We start from the raw sequence: 16,439 nt of genomic DNA, 5'->3' as shown, positions 1-16,439 counted from the left end.
TGGGAGCGGAAATTAAAATCGCAATAGCTGTTTCGCAGCTATTGCGATCGCAATTTCGGTTGATGCATCTATGCCTATATCTTATAATACCTTATATATGTTTGATTATTTCATTAACATTTAAATGGTCAATTAGAATATTTTTGGCTTATTTTCTCATGCAAATGATTGTGTGTTTTTATTGTAATAATTAAACAAAAATGTAGTTCAAGTTAAGACACTAGTTTATTGTATATGATTACTTAAAATCGTTACAATTTGCAATATGAAATATTTCAACAAATAAAACGGAGCAATTTAAAAAAAAATCCAAACCACATTAGTACTGCACATAAGATGTTACTAACGATTTAAACAGAATTTCAAATTCATGTTATTTCGATTTTTCCAGGTGCTCGGGTAACTGCTTTGTTCAAAATTGTAGTTATTTTTTGGAATATGCTTGTGTATGTTATATATCAACTTTTTAAAAAAGTTTCAATATTTGACTTTATGGTGGGTTGTTTAGAGGAAGGTGGGAAGAGTTAAACATATATTTTTAATACTTGTGTTGTCTTTCACTCCCATCCCTCCCACTTGTTGTCTTTACTCCTGCCCCCCCCCAACTGTTCTCTGTGTTGCCTTTACTTCCACCCACCTGTTGTCTTTACTCATGCCCCCACCAGTAGTCTGTGTTGTCTTTACTCCTGCCCCCCACCCATTGTCCCTGTTTTCTTTACTACAGCCACCTAATCCACTGTCATTGTTGTCTTTACTGCTGCCCCCACCTGTTGTCCGTGTTCTCTGTACTCCCGCCATCCCACCCGTTGTCCGTGTTGTTTTTACTTCCGCCCCCACCAGTTATCCATGCCATCTTTACTAGCACCCCCCTACACGTTGTCTGTGGCGTCTTTAAACCCGCCCCCAACCGTTGTACATGCAATCTATACTCCCGCCTTCTCTCGTTGTTTTTACTCCTGCCCCCTCCCGTTATCCCTGCTGTCATTACTTCTGCCCCCTTCCTCACTTACTGGATTTGCAAGCTAAACGATGGTGCGAGTTGCAAGGTAAGGAGCAAATACATTTAAGTTCACTTCTAAATAGATACTTATGCTGGCTTTCTTTCACTAAGCCACTGGAGTCAACCTATCCTGGCTGAAGACGGCTGATAGCCAGAAACCGGTCCTAGGATGTTTGATTCCAGACCAGGAAAGACATGGCTTGACAGTTCGGGCAGTTCAGGCTGGACTGTACCTATCAGGCACAGGGTCAAGACTGATTTGCATATGGACATGTCTGAACTCGGGTGGCTTGGTGAGCAAAATAACAATGGATTAAACCCAGATCTGTGACTGGGGTGAATGTTTTTTTGCCATTGTGCAACATTCCGTCCATCATCTTGTTTGTTTTGCTGTTCACCCTATGTGGGAAGGGTATGCCCAGACGTGGGTCCCATGCTCACTAAGCCACTGGAGTCAAGCTATCCTGGCTGAAGACGGCTGATAGACAGAAACCGGTCCTAGGATGCTTGATTCCGGTCCAGGGGAGACATGGCTTGGCAGTTCGGGCTGGACTGTACCCATGAGGCACAGGGTCAAGACTGATTTGCATATGGCCATGTCTGAACTGGGGTGGCTTGGTGAGCAAAATAACAATGGATTACACCCAGATCTGTGACTGGGGGTGAACGTTTTGCCATTGTGCAACATTCCGTCCATCATCTTGTTTGTTTTGCTGTTCATCCTATGTGGGAAGGGTATGTCCAGATGTGGGTCCCGTGCTAACTAAGCCACTGGAGTCAAGCTATCCTGGCTGAAGACGGCTGATAGCCAGAAAACGGTCCTAGGATGCTGGATTCCGGTCCAGGGAAGACATGGCTTGGCAATTCGGGCTGGACTGTACCCATGAGGCACAGGGTCAAGACTGATTTGCATATGGCCATGTCTGAACTGGGGTGGCTTGGTGAGCAAAATAACGATGGATTAAACCCAGATCTGTGACTGGGGGTGAATGTTTTGCCATTGTGCAACATTCCGTCCATCATCTTGTTTGTTTGTTTGGCTTTCTTTTACAAGCATTTCCAGTACAGTGATTTCTCAAGAGTGAACACTGGATTTTGTACTGTATGCGGAAGCTGCCAAGCAACCTTCCCTGGTTGGGCTTAGGCCAGCAGCTTGATAGCATTACAACTAAGATATAGAGGAAGCATGTGCAAGTCTGATGCAACTGACTTTGTTTGGAACTATGTTTTCTGGTTATACTTGTTTAATATTTACAAACCCTTGCCTTCCCCTTAAAATATCCATGCCCACCATCCCTCTCCCTTGGTGGGGACACGTACAAAAAAATTCAAAGCTTGCACTAAAAGGTTTATTATCCTTATCGGATCCCTGCAGGGCACAATTACATGCCAGCCAGCGCCTCCATTTGTAGAAACATTGCCAATTCTTGTTTATTTTTTTATTTAAAATCGGAATTAAATCTATCCAACTATCACAGCTTTCCTGATAACGTTGTGGTGTATTTTATTCCAACCTCATCTAAAAGTGACCATTCGTGCTGTGACTTCCACTAAACCCCACCAAGCAACAAGGAGAATGGCTGCAATTTATTAAGTGTAATCCCCAATGAATTAGGAGCTCATTCTTGTTAAAATTCAAACATTGAAGCTGCTAAGGGCGCATAAAGACTATGCCCTTTTATACTGCCTCAAGCATTCTAGACAGCAGCCACACTGGTCTACAGCATACCTTTAACACTTTGGCAAAGCCAATAGCTCTAGCAAAACACTTACAAAGTTCCAAAGAAGAAACCTATTGGCTGTGCCAGTGCTTGTTGTAATTTGGTGTAAATCTGTTAAATTTTTTTATTTATGTTTTTGTTTTGAAAATAGCGAAATTAATAACTTTGTCATTTACAATGCCAATAGTGTTAACTTATGCAAACCTGACACCTATAGCATTTGTAATGCAATATATGTTGTATTTGCATGACTTAGATGTATTAATATTAAAAATAACAATGGGTTGTATTTTTTTCAATATTTAATACTTAAATAAAAGTTATTGTAATTTATAATGGCAATAGCTTAAACTTTTGCAAATAACTTTTTGGAAGATTATGTTTAGTGTATTTTTTTGTGATGAAAATACAAGAACAGAAGTGAAATATTAACTTTTTTTGTGACATTTGTAATAAAGTTTGAAACATTGAGAGAACATATTTGAATCAGTTGTTGTTGAATGGTTGCACAGATTGATGAGAGAACATATTTGAATCAGTTGTTGAATGGTTGCACAGATTGATGCTGTGGTGGCTCTGAATTATGTTGTGGCGGCGACAAGTGATGCTGTGGCGTTCAGTGATGCTCTGGTAGCGCATAGTGATGTTGTGGTGCCCCTGAGTGATGCTGTGGTGATGCGATGGATAGTGAGGGCGAAAGATAGATAGAGGGAGGGCGAAAGATAGATAGAGGGAGGGCGAAAGATAGATAGAGGGAGGGCGAAAGATAGATAGAGGCAGGGTGAGAGATAGAGGCAGGGCAAGAGGGCGAGGGATGGAGTATGGACGAGGGATGGATTGTGGGGCGGGGGAGGGATGGGGTGTGGGGCGGGGGAGGGATGGAGTGTGGGGCAGGGGAGGGATGGAGTGTGGGGCGGGGGAGGGATGGATGGAGTCGGGTGAATGGATGGATGGATGGAGTGCGGGGATGGATGGATGGATGGAGTGCGGGGATGGATGGATGGAGTGCGGGGATGGATGGAGTGGGGGGATGGATTAGGGGGATGGATGGAGTGGGGGGATGGATGGATGGAGTGGGGGGATGGATGGATGGAGTGGGATGGATGGATGGAGTGGGGGGATGAATGGATGGAGTGGGGGGATGAATGGATGGAGTGGGGGGGATGAATGGATGGAGTGGGGGGGATGGATGGATGGAGTGGGGGGATGGATGGATGGAGTGGGATGGATGGATGGAGTGGGATGGATGGATGGAGTGGGATGGATGGAGTGGGATGGATGGATGGAGTGGGGAGATGGATGGATGGATGAAGTGGGGGGATGGATGGATGAAGTGGGGGGATGGACGGATGGAGTGGGGGGATGGATGGAGTGGGGGGATGGATGGATGGAGTGGGGGGATGGATGGATGGAGTGGGGGGATGGGTGGGGGGATGGAGATGGATGGATGAAGTGGGATGAATGGAGATGGATGGATGGAGTGGGATGGAGGGATCGATGGAGTGGGATGGATGGATCGATGGAGTGGGGGGATGGATGGAGTGGGGGGATTGATGGATGGAGTGGGACGGATGGATGGATGGAGTGGGATGGATGGATGGAGTGGGGGATGGATGGATGGAGTGGGGGATGGATGGATGGATGGAGTGGGGGATGGATGGATGGATGGAGTGGGGGGATGGATGGATGGAGTGGGGGGATGGATGGATGGAGTGGGGGATGGATGGATGGAGTGGGGGGGATGGATGGATGGAGTGGGATGGATGGATGGATGGAGTAGGGGATGGATGGATGGAGTGGGGGGATGGATGGATGAGTGGGATGGATGGAGATGGATGGATGAGTGGGATGGATGAGTGGGATGGATGGAGATGGATGGATGGAGATGGATGGAGGGAGATGGATGGATGGAGTGGGATGGATGGAGTGGGATGGATGGATCGATCGATGGAGTGGGGTGGATGGATGGAGTGGGGTGGATGGATGGAGTGGGGGGATGGATGGATGGAGTGGGATGGATGGAGTGGGGGGATGGATGGATGGATGGAGTGGGGGGATGGATGGATGGATGGAGTGGGGGGATGGATGGATGGAGTGGGGGGATGGATGGATGGAGTGGGGGGATGGATGGGTGGAGTGGATGGATGGATAGAGTGGGGGGATGGATGGATGGAGTGGGTGATGGATGGATGGAGTGGGGGATGGATGGATGAGTGGGGGATGGATGAGTGGGGGATGGATGGATGGAGTGGGATGGATGAATGGAGTGGGATGGATGGATGGAGTGGGATGGATGGATGGAATGGGGGGATGGATGGATGGATGGAATGGGGGGATGGATGGATGGATGGAGTGGGATGGATGGATGGATCGGTGGGGCGGATGGATGGAGTGGTGGGATGGATGGAGTGGTGGGATGGATGGAGTGGTGGGATGGATGGAGTGGGACGGATGGATGGAGTGGGACGGATGGATGGAGTGGGACGGATGGATGGAGTGGGACGGATGGATGGAGTGGGACGGATGGATGGAGTGGGACGGATGGATGGGGTGGGGGGATGGATGGGGTGGGGGGATGGTTGGGGTGGGGTATGGATGGGGTGGGGGGTTGGATGGAGTGGGATGAATGGACGGAGTGGGATGAATGGATGGAGTGGGATGGATGAGTGGGATGGATGGATGGATGGAGTGGGGGATGGAAGGAGTGGGGGGGATGGATGGATGGAGTGGGGGATGGATGGAGTGGAATGGATGGATGGAGTGGGGGGATGGATGGCTGGGAATTTACGAGAGAAGCGGGAGGACAGTGCATAACAATGAGACTAACAGATCTGAGACATACTCAGGTGTTTTTGCGGTATGATTAAGCATCAAATGAAAAGAGCCTATGGAGCGCTACAGTAGACTTCACATTAGTTCGAGATAGAGACTGGGAAGAAAGGAAAAAGCACCAATTAAAATCAGGTGCGTGGAGTCTCTGTGAGAAAGCTAGTCGCGGGCAGCGTAAAGGGGCACTTACTGGGAAGGCTAAATTAAAATGCCAGTATCTTGAAAAACAGCTGTATTGTTCAGGTTCGAAACTCAGAGCCGATTAATCTATTAAAGGCAAGTGAAAAAGGATCAGGTGGGCTCAAGTGTTCGGAGCCACACTTTTAGCAGAGGCAGCAGATTTACTTAATATTTTAGGATAAACCCAGGTCACTGAATGAAGGCCCAGGAAAGGAGAGTGGAGCGTTTCCTGCTGCTACGGCTGCCTGCGCTGAGTGAGAGGAGGAGCCAGTGCGGGGGAAGTTATTTAAGACAATTACAGCTGGAGGAGACAGCCTCGGGGAGGAATCTAAATAGAGCCGGCTGTGAGCACGGGAGCATGGGCGGAGCTGAAGGAGTTAACCCTTTCAGTTCTTGCTGTGGTGTATGTTAATAAAAAGAGAGAAAAGGGTTATTTGAACCCTGAGTTTGAACAAATATATATTCCTAATGTAAGCTGGTAAAGAATTAAATTAAACATTAATTAGTAAACAAAATAAAGGAGGAACGGAAATTAGTTTATCCTTAGAGTGGAATACAGGGATTTACTCAGGGCCTCGCTGGGCACATTATCGCTCTGAAAAAAACATAGACACTTACATTGAATAACAAGCATGTTGTGTGCTCTGTGCCCAAGTGCACTTTGCAGGCTCCTGATATTCACTGTATAGAAGAAAGTGTATGTGGCAGGCTTGTAAAGTGCTGAGTGGGAGAGTGTAGTCCACTATCAATCGATTTTGCACTCTCCTTGGCACCAGGAGAGCGTCTCCCTCATGCACTCTGTATTATGTTCAATTCGTTAATCCATTCGTAAGAAAAAGTGTTTCAAAACTTGTTGTATGGATAATAATGTATTTTATCCTCGGGTCACCAAATAAATCATGAACTGTTCATCACTTCCATTATATTCCATCATAATCATGGTGAATGTAAACAAGCAATTATTTATGCCCAATGCATTTCGGGCACTACTACCTTTCATCATGGGCTGTACACTCTAGAAGTGGAGGAAACGAGGTGTCAGCACAAGACACTGAACTGGTAACACCAGGGTTAGTAAGAGTGAAAATCTCGAGTTTGAATGCGTTATGTGTTTCAGCTATCTTGAAATATCCATGCATGTGACTACCTAAATGACAGTTGATACGACATAGAAAATTCAATGTTAATGTGGTTACGATGTAAAGGGGGGCATAGATCGTGCCGAAAACGTGATGAAACACAGGAAGTGTCTGTGGTGTACAAAATCAAGTGCATGCATTACCCTGCCGTCTTTTGAAGTCATAAGTAATGTGAGGAGGGTGATCGGTGGTAAGTGCGGCGGTGTACCAAACATAATGGTGAACTTTGCTAAATCAAGATCGTGATCGTAAAAAACAAGCGTAAATGATTCTGTTGTTCATAACTGTAAACAGTCGGGTGGCCAGGGTGCACTACTCACGATGAACAATGGTAGTGGGTATGAAAATGATTGAGATGACTCCACGTTGTAGTATATATGAAGAAGTCCTAAACATAAGACACAGTTACGAAAAGCAGCAAAGAAAAGGGATCGAGGCTTAAGATGCCTGCACCGGTATCATCAAGAACATCCCTGAACGAAGCTTTTAGGGGTGGGGAGCGGATCCCTTTTAAGCACGGCCTCGCGGCCGTGAAAGAAGTGTGAACCAGCAGGGATTAATTAGATGTAATTAGCACGCGCTGGGGTGAATGTCTGAGGCCGAGCTGCCTGATGCAAGGCAGCTGGGAAGCAAATGGCAAGCTTGTGCATGAGCACATGCACTCTTGACAATTCGCCCGATGGTTTGAAGGTTTATTTTGCCTACTATACTCTCGTCCTATTATCCCTTGCGGGATTATTAGGACGAGCCCTAAAAATGTTTTTGGAGGCGCATGAGGATTTACAACAGATCCACATATTAAGTTCCTAATAAAAAAAATACATCCAGTCACAGACTCAGTCAATCTTCTACTCAGAGACCCAGAACACCATTCACACACCCATACAGCCACTCTCACACCCACTCAGATAAACAACCACTCACACAACCACTTACTCACTCAAACAGAGACTCACCCACTCCGAGAGCCACTCATACACCCATTCACAGATCCACACAGGCACTCATACACCCATGTACACACCAATACAGCCAGGGACACACCCACTCACTCACAGACCGATTCACCCACTTACACACCGACACAGCCAGTCACACACCCAGGTTATAGGGATGTTATAGTTCGGAAATAGCATAAAAACCATAAAAATGTACTGAAAAAAACAAATTTACAGGGGAGTTATAGTTAGGAAAGGCATTAAAAAGGTTCAGATTTTACACACAGAAAACCATGGAAATTCAGCAGTTATAGTTGTCTCAAGTAACTATAACCCGGACCTTAAGTTAACTATAACTCGCACCCTTGCCATGCATTGTTAATCACTCCACATATTACATCACTCATTACACCTCCTATGACATCATTGATATCACGGCAACATTCGCAGTGACATTGAAGAGAAAACTCTGCATAGCAGGGGCACAAGATATAGTTACCACATGGCCTCCTTCCCAGAGCCTCGAAAGGCCCCAAGGACCCCATCCCCTGGGGCTGGTTTGATTAATTAAGGGGCGGGACCCACGGAACCCTCTCCCAGAGCCATTATAAGCTCCACTGAGCCCACCCTTGGGACTGAGACTTACAAAAAAAAGGGGAGGCCCACCCTGAGCCTTTAAATGCCCCCCTCAGATCCCTCTCCCTTTTAGCAAAAAGGGGAGAGGGCCAGGCCGGCCGCCTCCCTGAGCCTTTAAACGGCCCCTGAGACACCATCACCCAGGGCCGGCTCACTTGCTGTGTCCTGGGGAGCTCACCCCAGGGACATCGAAGCTTCCCTGCCTGCACTGACGCAGGCAGGGAACCACAAAGTTTGCTCCTAGTGGGCGGGAGCTTTGAAATTGCTACTGCAAGCTGTGAGCAGACTTTTTATCTGTTTGTGGGCAGTGAAACAGATCAAGATATTGCTCTCCCTGGCAGAGCAGCATAAGTAGCTGCTCCCTCTGGGTAGGAGCAAAGGTGGCTCCTCCGACATGTAGGGAATCGTCTGGGGCCACAAGGGCCCTGGGGCTCCGCTGCAGCTCCCAATGTTGTAGATGGTGGGTGCCCTGGGTGATCACCTGGGCGCCCACCTTTAAATAGTGTATTGGGACCCTGTTATTGGGTTCCCGGGGCCAAACCAATCTCGGGAGGGGGCCATGCAGCCATGAAAACAGCAAATGCAATGCTTATGCAAAAAGACTTTGCTCTTCCCCTTGTCAATTTGGAGTCTAGAGGAAAAGGCGTCCAAGCACAATGAGCTGCATTTTTAAAACACGTAAAAAACAATAGTCACCACTAACATAGCTTGTACATAGTTTCATGCTAATTGGACCTTTTGTCAAGAAACTGAAATTTAACCAGCACACTTTATGTGAGACCTCACTGTTATTCATTCATTTAACAAGTATTAAAAAGCTTTTACATGTCAATAGAAGTCTACTATAGAGCATTGTGAATAAGCAGGGAAAATAGACGTTGGAAGGATAGGTTGAGGGAGAAAACAAAGTAACAAAGAATAGGCAAACTTATGTCAGTAATTAGATAAACAGCAGAAGGATGACAAACCACTGCTGCAATAAAGTCTGCCCAGAATACATAAAACTAAATACACCATTATCATTGCTCCTCTATGATAGTTACTCAGATGCAAAACCTGATTTGCCATTATCATAGGTGCTACTCCAGAAGAGGGTATCACTGTGCCAAGAGTGCCAGCACAGTGCCATGTATTAGTCCTGTAAAGGCAAAGGAAAAAGTAGAAAATATAAAGCAGCATTATCAGAATATCTGTAATTGGAGTTTAGTGTAGCAGGTACACTATTATCTGCAATACGCGTTCAACATTACATGATAAGACATTATTCTCAAATGCATATTTGTGCAATTATTTGATAATCCTTGCTGCATGTTTCCACTGTATTGATGTTTGCCTGCAATAGCTCCTTTACATTATCTGTGAACGGTATCTGCAGCCACAGTGTGCACACAAACATTGACAATCCATATTCTAGACATAGTGGGATTCTTGGACATAGAAACAGAATCTCAATGACCAGCACAAACCAACACCACTTAAGTGTGCATCTTTGAATAAGAATGCAGTAACCTGTAGGGTGTGGCGGCACTCGTCCAATGCTTGGTGGTGCTGGCATTAAAAAGGAAATTCAAGTGGCACGACTGAAGTGATTTCTTTAAACAGGAATGCTGTAATAAGCAGCCAGGTAGTTACACTAGCACTGAAAGTGGTTACTGTTTCTAAAAATCAGGGGATTGGTAAACATATTTAAAAAATAAAGAGAATGAAATGCACTTTCATGCTGTTCAGTCATTGTTTGCCTTAAGTTATTTGTCATTCCAAGATGGCAAAAGCCCTTGTTGTGTGAGGCCGTCTTGATACATGCCCATGGTCTGGTAAAAGAAGCATGCTATAGATCACAAAAACCATACTGGAAAAGTGGCCTTCACCACTAAGATTAACAGAAGTCACATACAAAAATTAAAAGCTTATTTTAAGCATCATCAAATTAGTAGGTAAATATTATAATAAATAGCAGGTCTCATTTCTCAAATATAATTGTTTTATCCAAGATTTTTTCATATACAACAAATTAATATTGCAAAATAACACACACAAAAATATTATAGTTCTTTTACATACTTATTTACAACCTACTTCAAGTAAGCATTTGTACATCACACAGGATGTGTGCTAATTTATACTGCTCCTGAAAACAAGGTACCATGGAATTTCAAAGGAAGCCCTCGCTAATAGTAGATCATTACATCAAACAGCCAGTGACATGATGGGGAGGGAAGAATACTTCTCTGAAGACTGTTCCAAATTAAAAATAAGGACACAAAATCTAGCAGACAGTAGGACCCCATCTAAAAACAACCAGATATACACGATGTACGGCGATCACAACGTCTGCGCGAGCGCAACTACACATACTTTTCTGCGGCACACAAGAAATACACACGACTTGAACATTATCTAGCCTCCCTATCCCTTATGGCCATCTTACACTCAGCTGAGATCACCAAGCGCTCTCTCTCGGATCATGTCCTCATTTCCAAACTCGCATACAGATACCACCCCCCCCACCCCGAGTTGGAGACTCTGAGAATTCCTGCTCCACTCTTAAGAGGTAGTCAAACGGATACAATATTTTGCGGATAATGATCAGGGAACTACTCCTCTCTCGGCAGTGTGGGAGGCCTTGAAGTTGGTAATGCGGGGTGAGTTCATCGCGGTTGCAGCCTCCTTTGCGGCTCTGCTTAGGGAGAAGCGTGCGGAGTTGGAGAGGGAGGTGAGACAGGAGCGCCGAGGGTATGGCGGTACATAGAAAACCGGAGACGGATGCTGAAGCACTTGGACCTAGATATGGAGGAGCACGCTCTTCTGAGGTTGAGGCACAAATTTTATCTCAGTGGCGATAAATGTGGGAAATTGCTGGCTCATAGACTGCGGGCAAAAATTCAGATGTCTGCCATTCAATCTATTCGAGATCGCGATGGGATGGAACACACCACAGATGACCGCATTCTTGAATCCTTTCGCGACTTTTATCAACGCCTCTATGCGAATAGGGATGCCCCCTTGCTTTCTCGACCCAGACGCGTACTTGGACTCCTGCAATATTTCTCCCAAACATAAGCGTATGGCTGATACTTGGTATTCTCCTATTCCAATTGAGGGGGTAATTTCAGCTATCTCAATGTTAAAATCACTAGGGTCGGATGGCTTCCCAGCAGTATTTTATAAAACATTTTGTATGAAGCTGGCTCCCTTTTTAAAGCGGCTTTTCAACTCTTTCCTTGATTTCGGGGGGGTGGGTCATACCGGCCCACTTCACTACTTAACATTGACGCAAAGCTATTGGCGCGCATTTTAGCGAGGGGGCTAAGGCCGACATAGTTGACCCGGATCAATCGGGTTTTATTCCTACTAGGCAGGGAGGAGACAATACTAAGAGGCTGTTGCACCTCATCGACCTTGTACACCGCTCGAGAACGCAGGCCTTCTTGCTTTCAATAGATGCGGAGAAGGCCTTTGACCGTGTAGATTGGTAATATCTGTTTGCAACGCAGCCAAAGTATGGCTTTGGAGACAACTTTATCTGCTGGGTTCACTGCTTATACGCTTCCCCGAAGGCCTCAGTGCGGGCTAATGGCTGCAGGTCGACCCACTTCCCTATTGAGCGGGGAACGCGTCTGGGGTGCCTGCTCTCCCCGCTTTTGTTTGCGCTCTATATGGAGCCATTCGTCCAGCGGATTTGTTTAAACACGGACATTGTAGGTCTCAAGTTTGGAGCGGACGTGCATAAAATCAGCATGTACGCAGACAATGTAATACTTTCACTTTCCCAACCCCGGTTAACTCTACAGTCATTGGCCAAAGAGCTTACCGACTTTGGCAACGTGGCAGGGTTCAAGGTCAATTTTGCAAAGTGGCATATTCTCAATATCTCGGTTCCTGCGAGCGAAGTGCTAGACTTACAGCTAGACTTCGCCTTCCACTGGGCCCCCCACCGACATTACCTATCTGGGTTTACGGCTTACCCCAACCATAGGGAAAACGACCGCACTAAATTACTCCTTATTGTTAGATAACACGGCCAAGGCGCTGGACGCCTGGTCAAATCTTAAGTTGGCTTGGTTTGAGAGAATAGCGGCACTTAAAATGACGGTGCTTCCTCTCATCCAAATGCTGCCTTTGTCTCCACCGCAGGGTACAATCAAGAAACTGCAAGCGCTGCTTAACAAGTTTGTGTGGGAGGGTAAGAAGCCACGCCTCTCACTTTCACTCATCTCTTCTGCGAAAACACAGGGAGGGGTAGGCCTTCTACTCGTGGGAGCTTATTATCAAGCAGCGTGCCTTCGCTACATGGTAGAATGGAACAGGCCCCAATCTAGTAAGCATTGGAACTCCATGGACCAGTCCGTTGCTGAATTAATATTTGGCGGGAGTTGTGGCTCCCGCGCAAACAGAACGTGGGGGCTATACTCGTTGCCGGTTACTGCCCCAACCCTCAAGGTTTGGGATCGGCTGGCAATGGTGAAGGGCTAGAACATATATCCCTTTCCCATGTCCCCTATCGTAGACAATCCTGATTTCTGGCCTGGGCAGGCGTCTCCTATTTTCCACCGTTTGAGGAAGGTGGGTTGCAAGAGGGTGGCTCCCTTTTTGATACGGAGGGGCTAATCCCCTTTATTTACGCAGCTCCGTAAGGACTATGATTACCGGCCTCAGATGCATTCTAATACCAGGAAGTGGCTCACTAGGTTACACAATCTGCGAACTTTGCCAAAATGTCCCGGCCTCTGACTCCCTTTGAAAAATGGTCGGTATGCAAAAAAGATGATTGTAAACTCATATCTGAATTGTATGCTATGATCACAGAATGCCCGAATGGGTGCCATATGAAAGCGCATGTGCGGTGAGAGGCCCTTATCGTTCAAGGAGTGGGAGCATATCCTATACCGAGCACATGATACGGTGTATAACACAACAGGGACGGAATCCGCCTATAAGGTGGTAACATATTGGTATTACACACCGGAGCGTTTTCATAGTTGGGATAAAGCAAAGACAGCTCTCTGCAGGCGGGGGTGTAGCTTATCGGGTACTCTAAGTCATCTACTCTGGCACTGTCCAAAATTAGTGCGCTAATGGGCATTGGTTATTGATGACATTGACAATGCATTTCATATCAAGCTTCCCATGGCCTCTGAGTATACATTGTTAGGTCTTCCCCATCCTAGGTCCTTTCCACTGAAATCCTTGAGAGAGCGACAGATCGCGATGGCATTACTTGCTGCGCGACAGGTTATTTTAGCGCGCTGGGGATCTGCGAATTTAACTGAACCAATGGGCTGGATTCACCGTGTCTGGCAACTCTTGGCTATGGAGCGCCTATCGTTCAGTGTTCAAGGAAAGGGCAGCAAATTTGCGAAGCTATGGGGCCATTTCTTGCAGATCCTCACTAAGGATAGGAGGGAAGTGACATGTCCTAAATATTTGCAGGTTTAGCAACTCGTTCCACTAGAACCACTGAGATCATCCAAGTCTGGGGATACAGGGTAAAGTGCCAATGTGATAGCTGGTTAGCTTGAGGGTGTGGATGGATATACTGCAGCCGATGCGGAGAGTGGGTAGGGGGTGGACGTGAGTGGGTAGGGGGTGGACGTGAGTGGGTGGGGGGTGGACGTGGGTGGGTGGGTTGTTTAATTGTTTTGTTTAATTACTTAAAAGTGGTATACATTGCTAAGAGTACGGTGCCGTATGTATGCTTGAATTTATCGGGGGGGTCGCCCTCCAGGTAGTTGACCTGAACGCTGTGTCTCACTGCTTATGTTACGCTCTGCCGGCACTCTGATGTAGGCAGCCAAGATGCACTTTCTGGATGCCCCACAATAAAAATAATTGATTCTAAAAACAACCAGTTAGTCAAAGGGGAAACATATCTGAAATTATGAGCAAAGATTAAGTATGGTAATGAAAGGAAAAATCCAGCAAACCTTTTGGTTCTTGGTTGTGGTTAGCTCGCCCACACACATCCAGTGCCACAGGAACTTTTACGGGATGAAAAACGTGTGATACAATGTATTTGTTATCAGAGAGACTCCATGATATGGCAGAACATCAACACTTATGCGAGGCTGATAAATATTTTAGATCAACTGCAGCTTGCATTATATACTACGCCTGAAATGCTAAATAATTATTATATAAAAATCTAATTTGTAGGGACTGAACTTTCCATTATTTTGTTTTAGCATCATGTAGGACCTGTTTAAAACACACTGTACAACTGCAAACCTAAAACATTTTATTCTAACTTGTTATGATTTATTGGAATTCCTCTGAATACTGTGTAATATGATTTTGGTTTATGAATTTCTGATTGCAAAAGGCTACACCAAAAGTAAAAGCAAAGCATGTACGTAGAGAGATCATTTCTGTTTTTCAGTGGCAGCGCTTATGTATTATTACTCAGTAAAACACAGCAAATTCACAATTTAAATTTAAAACCGATATTATGGCTTTTTTTTTAAATAAAGATAAAAAGAAGAATACCTGTCAAACAAACGTCTCCGTGTTGAGTTAATTGCCCTATCTACAGTTGCAATTGCTTCAATTATTGATGTTGCTACAAACGGGTCTCCGGTTCTACTGACTTCTGGGACTAAAAAAAATAGATATATTTTTTTGAGAGTTAGCAATATAAATAGCAATTATACGAATACACGTTTAATCATGTATAAATCTAGAAAAACCGACAGTCTTCCAAAACATATACGAATGGTTTCAGGTCTAGTGAAAATATTGCATATTTGGAAATTTACATTGTTGTACCCTAAAACCAATACTAACTGCTATTATTTATCAAACTACTGAGCATATGAATTTTAGTTTAAAAAACATAGCCCTTACTTTGAAACCAATGTCATATCATGAAAGGAAGGAACTGCACTGACGCTGCCTGCCATAAGACACCAAAACACTTATCATGCTTCTCCTCAACTACTATGTACAGTTCTTCATCCACTAAAGAGTACAGCTGAGGAACGGATGCGAAAAGAAGTTATGAAGTGGAGAAGGGTTCAAGCAGCTTAGGGATTACTGCACTGGAATGTACTTTAAATCTTCTTGTAAACAATAAATAAATTCTCGGGAAAAATATGCCACCATTATTGGGAGCCAAGGTAAATTCTGACACTAGTTTTGAAAAGAAAAGCAGCAATATTTGCATGTAATTTCTCATTTTTAGAGCAAAACTCATATTAGGTGCTATTTATCGCATGCAATTAGGTTCAAACTCTGCAGTGCTAGATTTTATTGGGTGCCAAATATATTGCAATATCCTCTGGGGCACTTAAGTTCCTAAAAGTTAATGGACACACTCCAGTTTATTCAACTCCATCTTGATAGTGGGAGCTTAGAACAGTCTTCTCTTCAGCCGCGGCCCGTGTAGGTAAGAGCGGTGGAGGCGGGGGATTCGACAGATGACCACAAGGGAAAATGTTATTAATTAATTAATTTCCCATAGTCGTCGTCTGTCGAAATACCACCCACTCCCATCGTTCTTACCAGCACGGGTTGCGGCTGCTTCTCTTATAGTGTCAACTCATGGGAATGTTTTTGAAAGAAAATGTATCCACAGCAGAGATCAACACGCCCGGTTGTATAAAACCAGTGATAAATGTAAGGTGTAAAATGTTCACAAAACAATAAATGTAACTATTTTATAAAGGGATGATGATATGAATAGTAAGAAAAATAATATTCTATTGCCTAATGAGGAGAAAAACATTATTATGCATTTTAATTTTATTTTGTTTTAGCACAAAGCCAAGGAAAGCAAAGAGCAACAAATGTAAGCAAAACATACCATTCAAAGGTATAATGGTACAGAAATAGAAAATGTAGTGTATGACCTGACAAAAATTGTGTCTTATATGATTCTTTTAGAGTTCATTATGTTTGCTCGTGTTACAAAATGGTTTTCTGTGCCTTAGACTAACAGGCAAGCAGTGGTCAATGTGCACACTTTTACACATTAAGATGCTCCATATACAACAGTGCAAGT

The 16,439-nt window shown here is 44.9% G+C and overlaps 1 protein-coding gene across 2 annotated transcripts in view; it reads right to left on the bottom strand.

The window, feature by feature from the left end:
* Positions 1-16,439, bottom strand: part of PXDN (peroxidasin) — a 582,246-nt gene that overhangs the window by 137,989 nt on the left and 427,818 nt on the right. For both annotated transcript variants that reach the window (XM_086926391.1, XM_086926392.1), the window contains one exon: positions 14,927-15,035. In XM_086926391.1, the coding sequence (XP_086782517.1) occupies positions 14,927-15,035 (109 nt within the window). The remainder of the gene's footprint in view (positions 1-14,926; positions 15,036-16,439) is intronic.

The sequence above is a fragment of the Lissotriton vulgaris genome, chromosome 6, assembly GCF_964263255.1.
Source record: "Lissotriton vulgaris chromosome 6, aLisVul1.2, whole genome shotgun sequence".
Lineage (NCBI taxonomy): Eukaryota > Metazoa > Chordata > Amphibia > Caudata > Salamandridae > Lissotriton > Lissotriton vulgaris.
The sequence above is the reverse complement of the archived record's forward strand: the minus strand, read 5'-3'. Positions and strand labels throughout refer to the sequence as shown.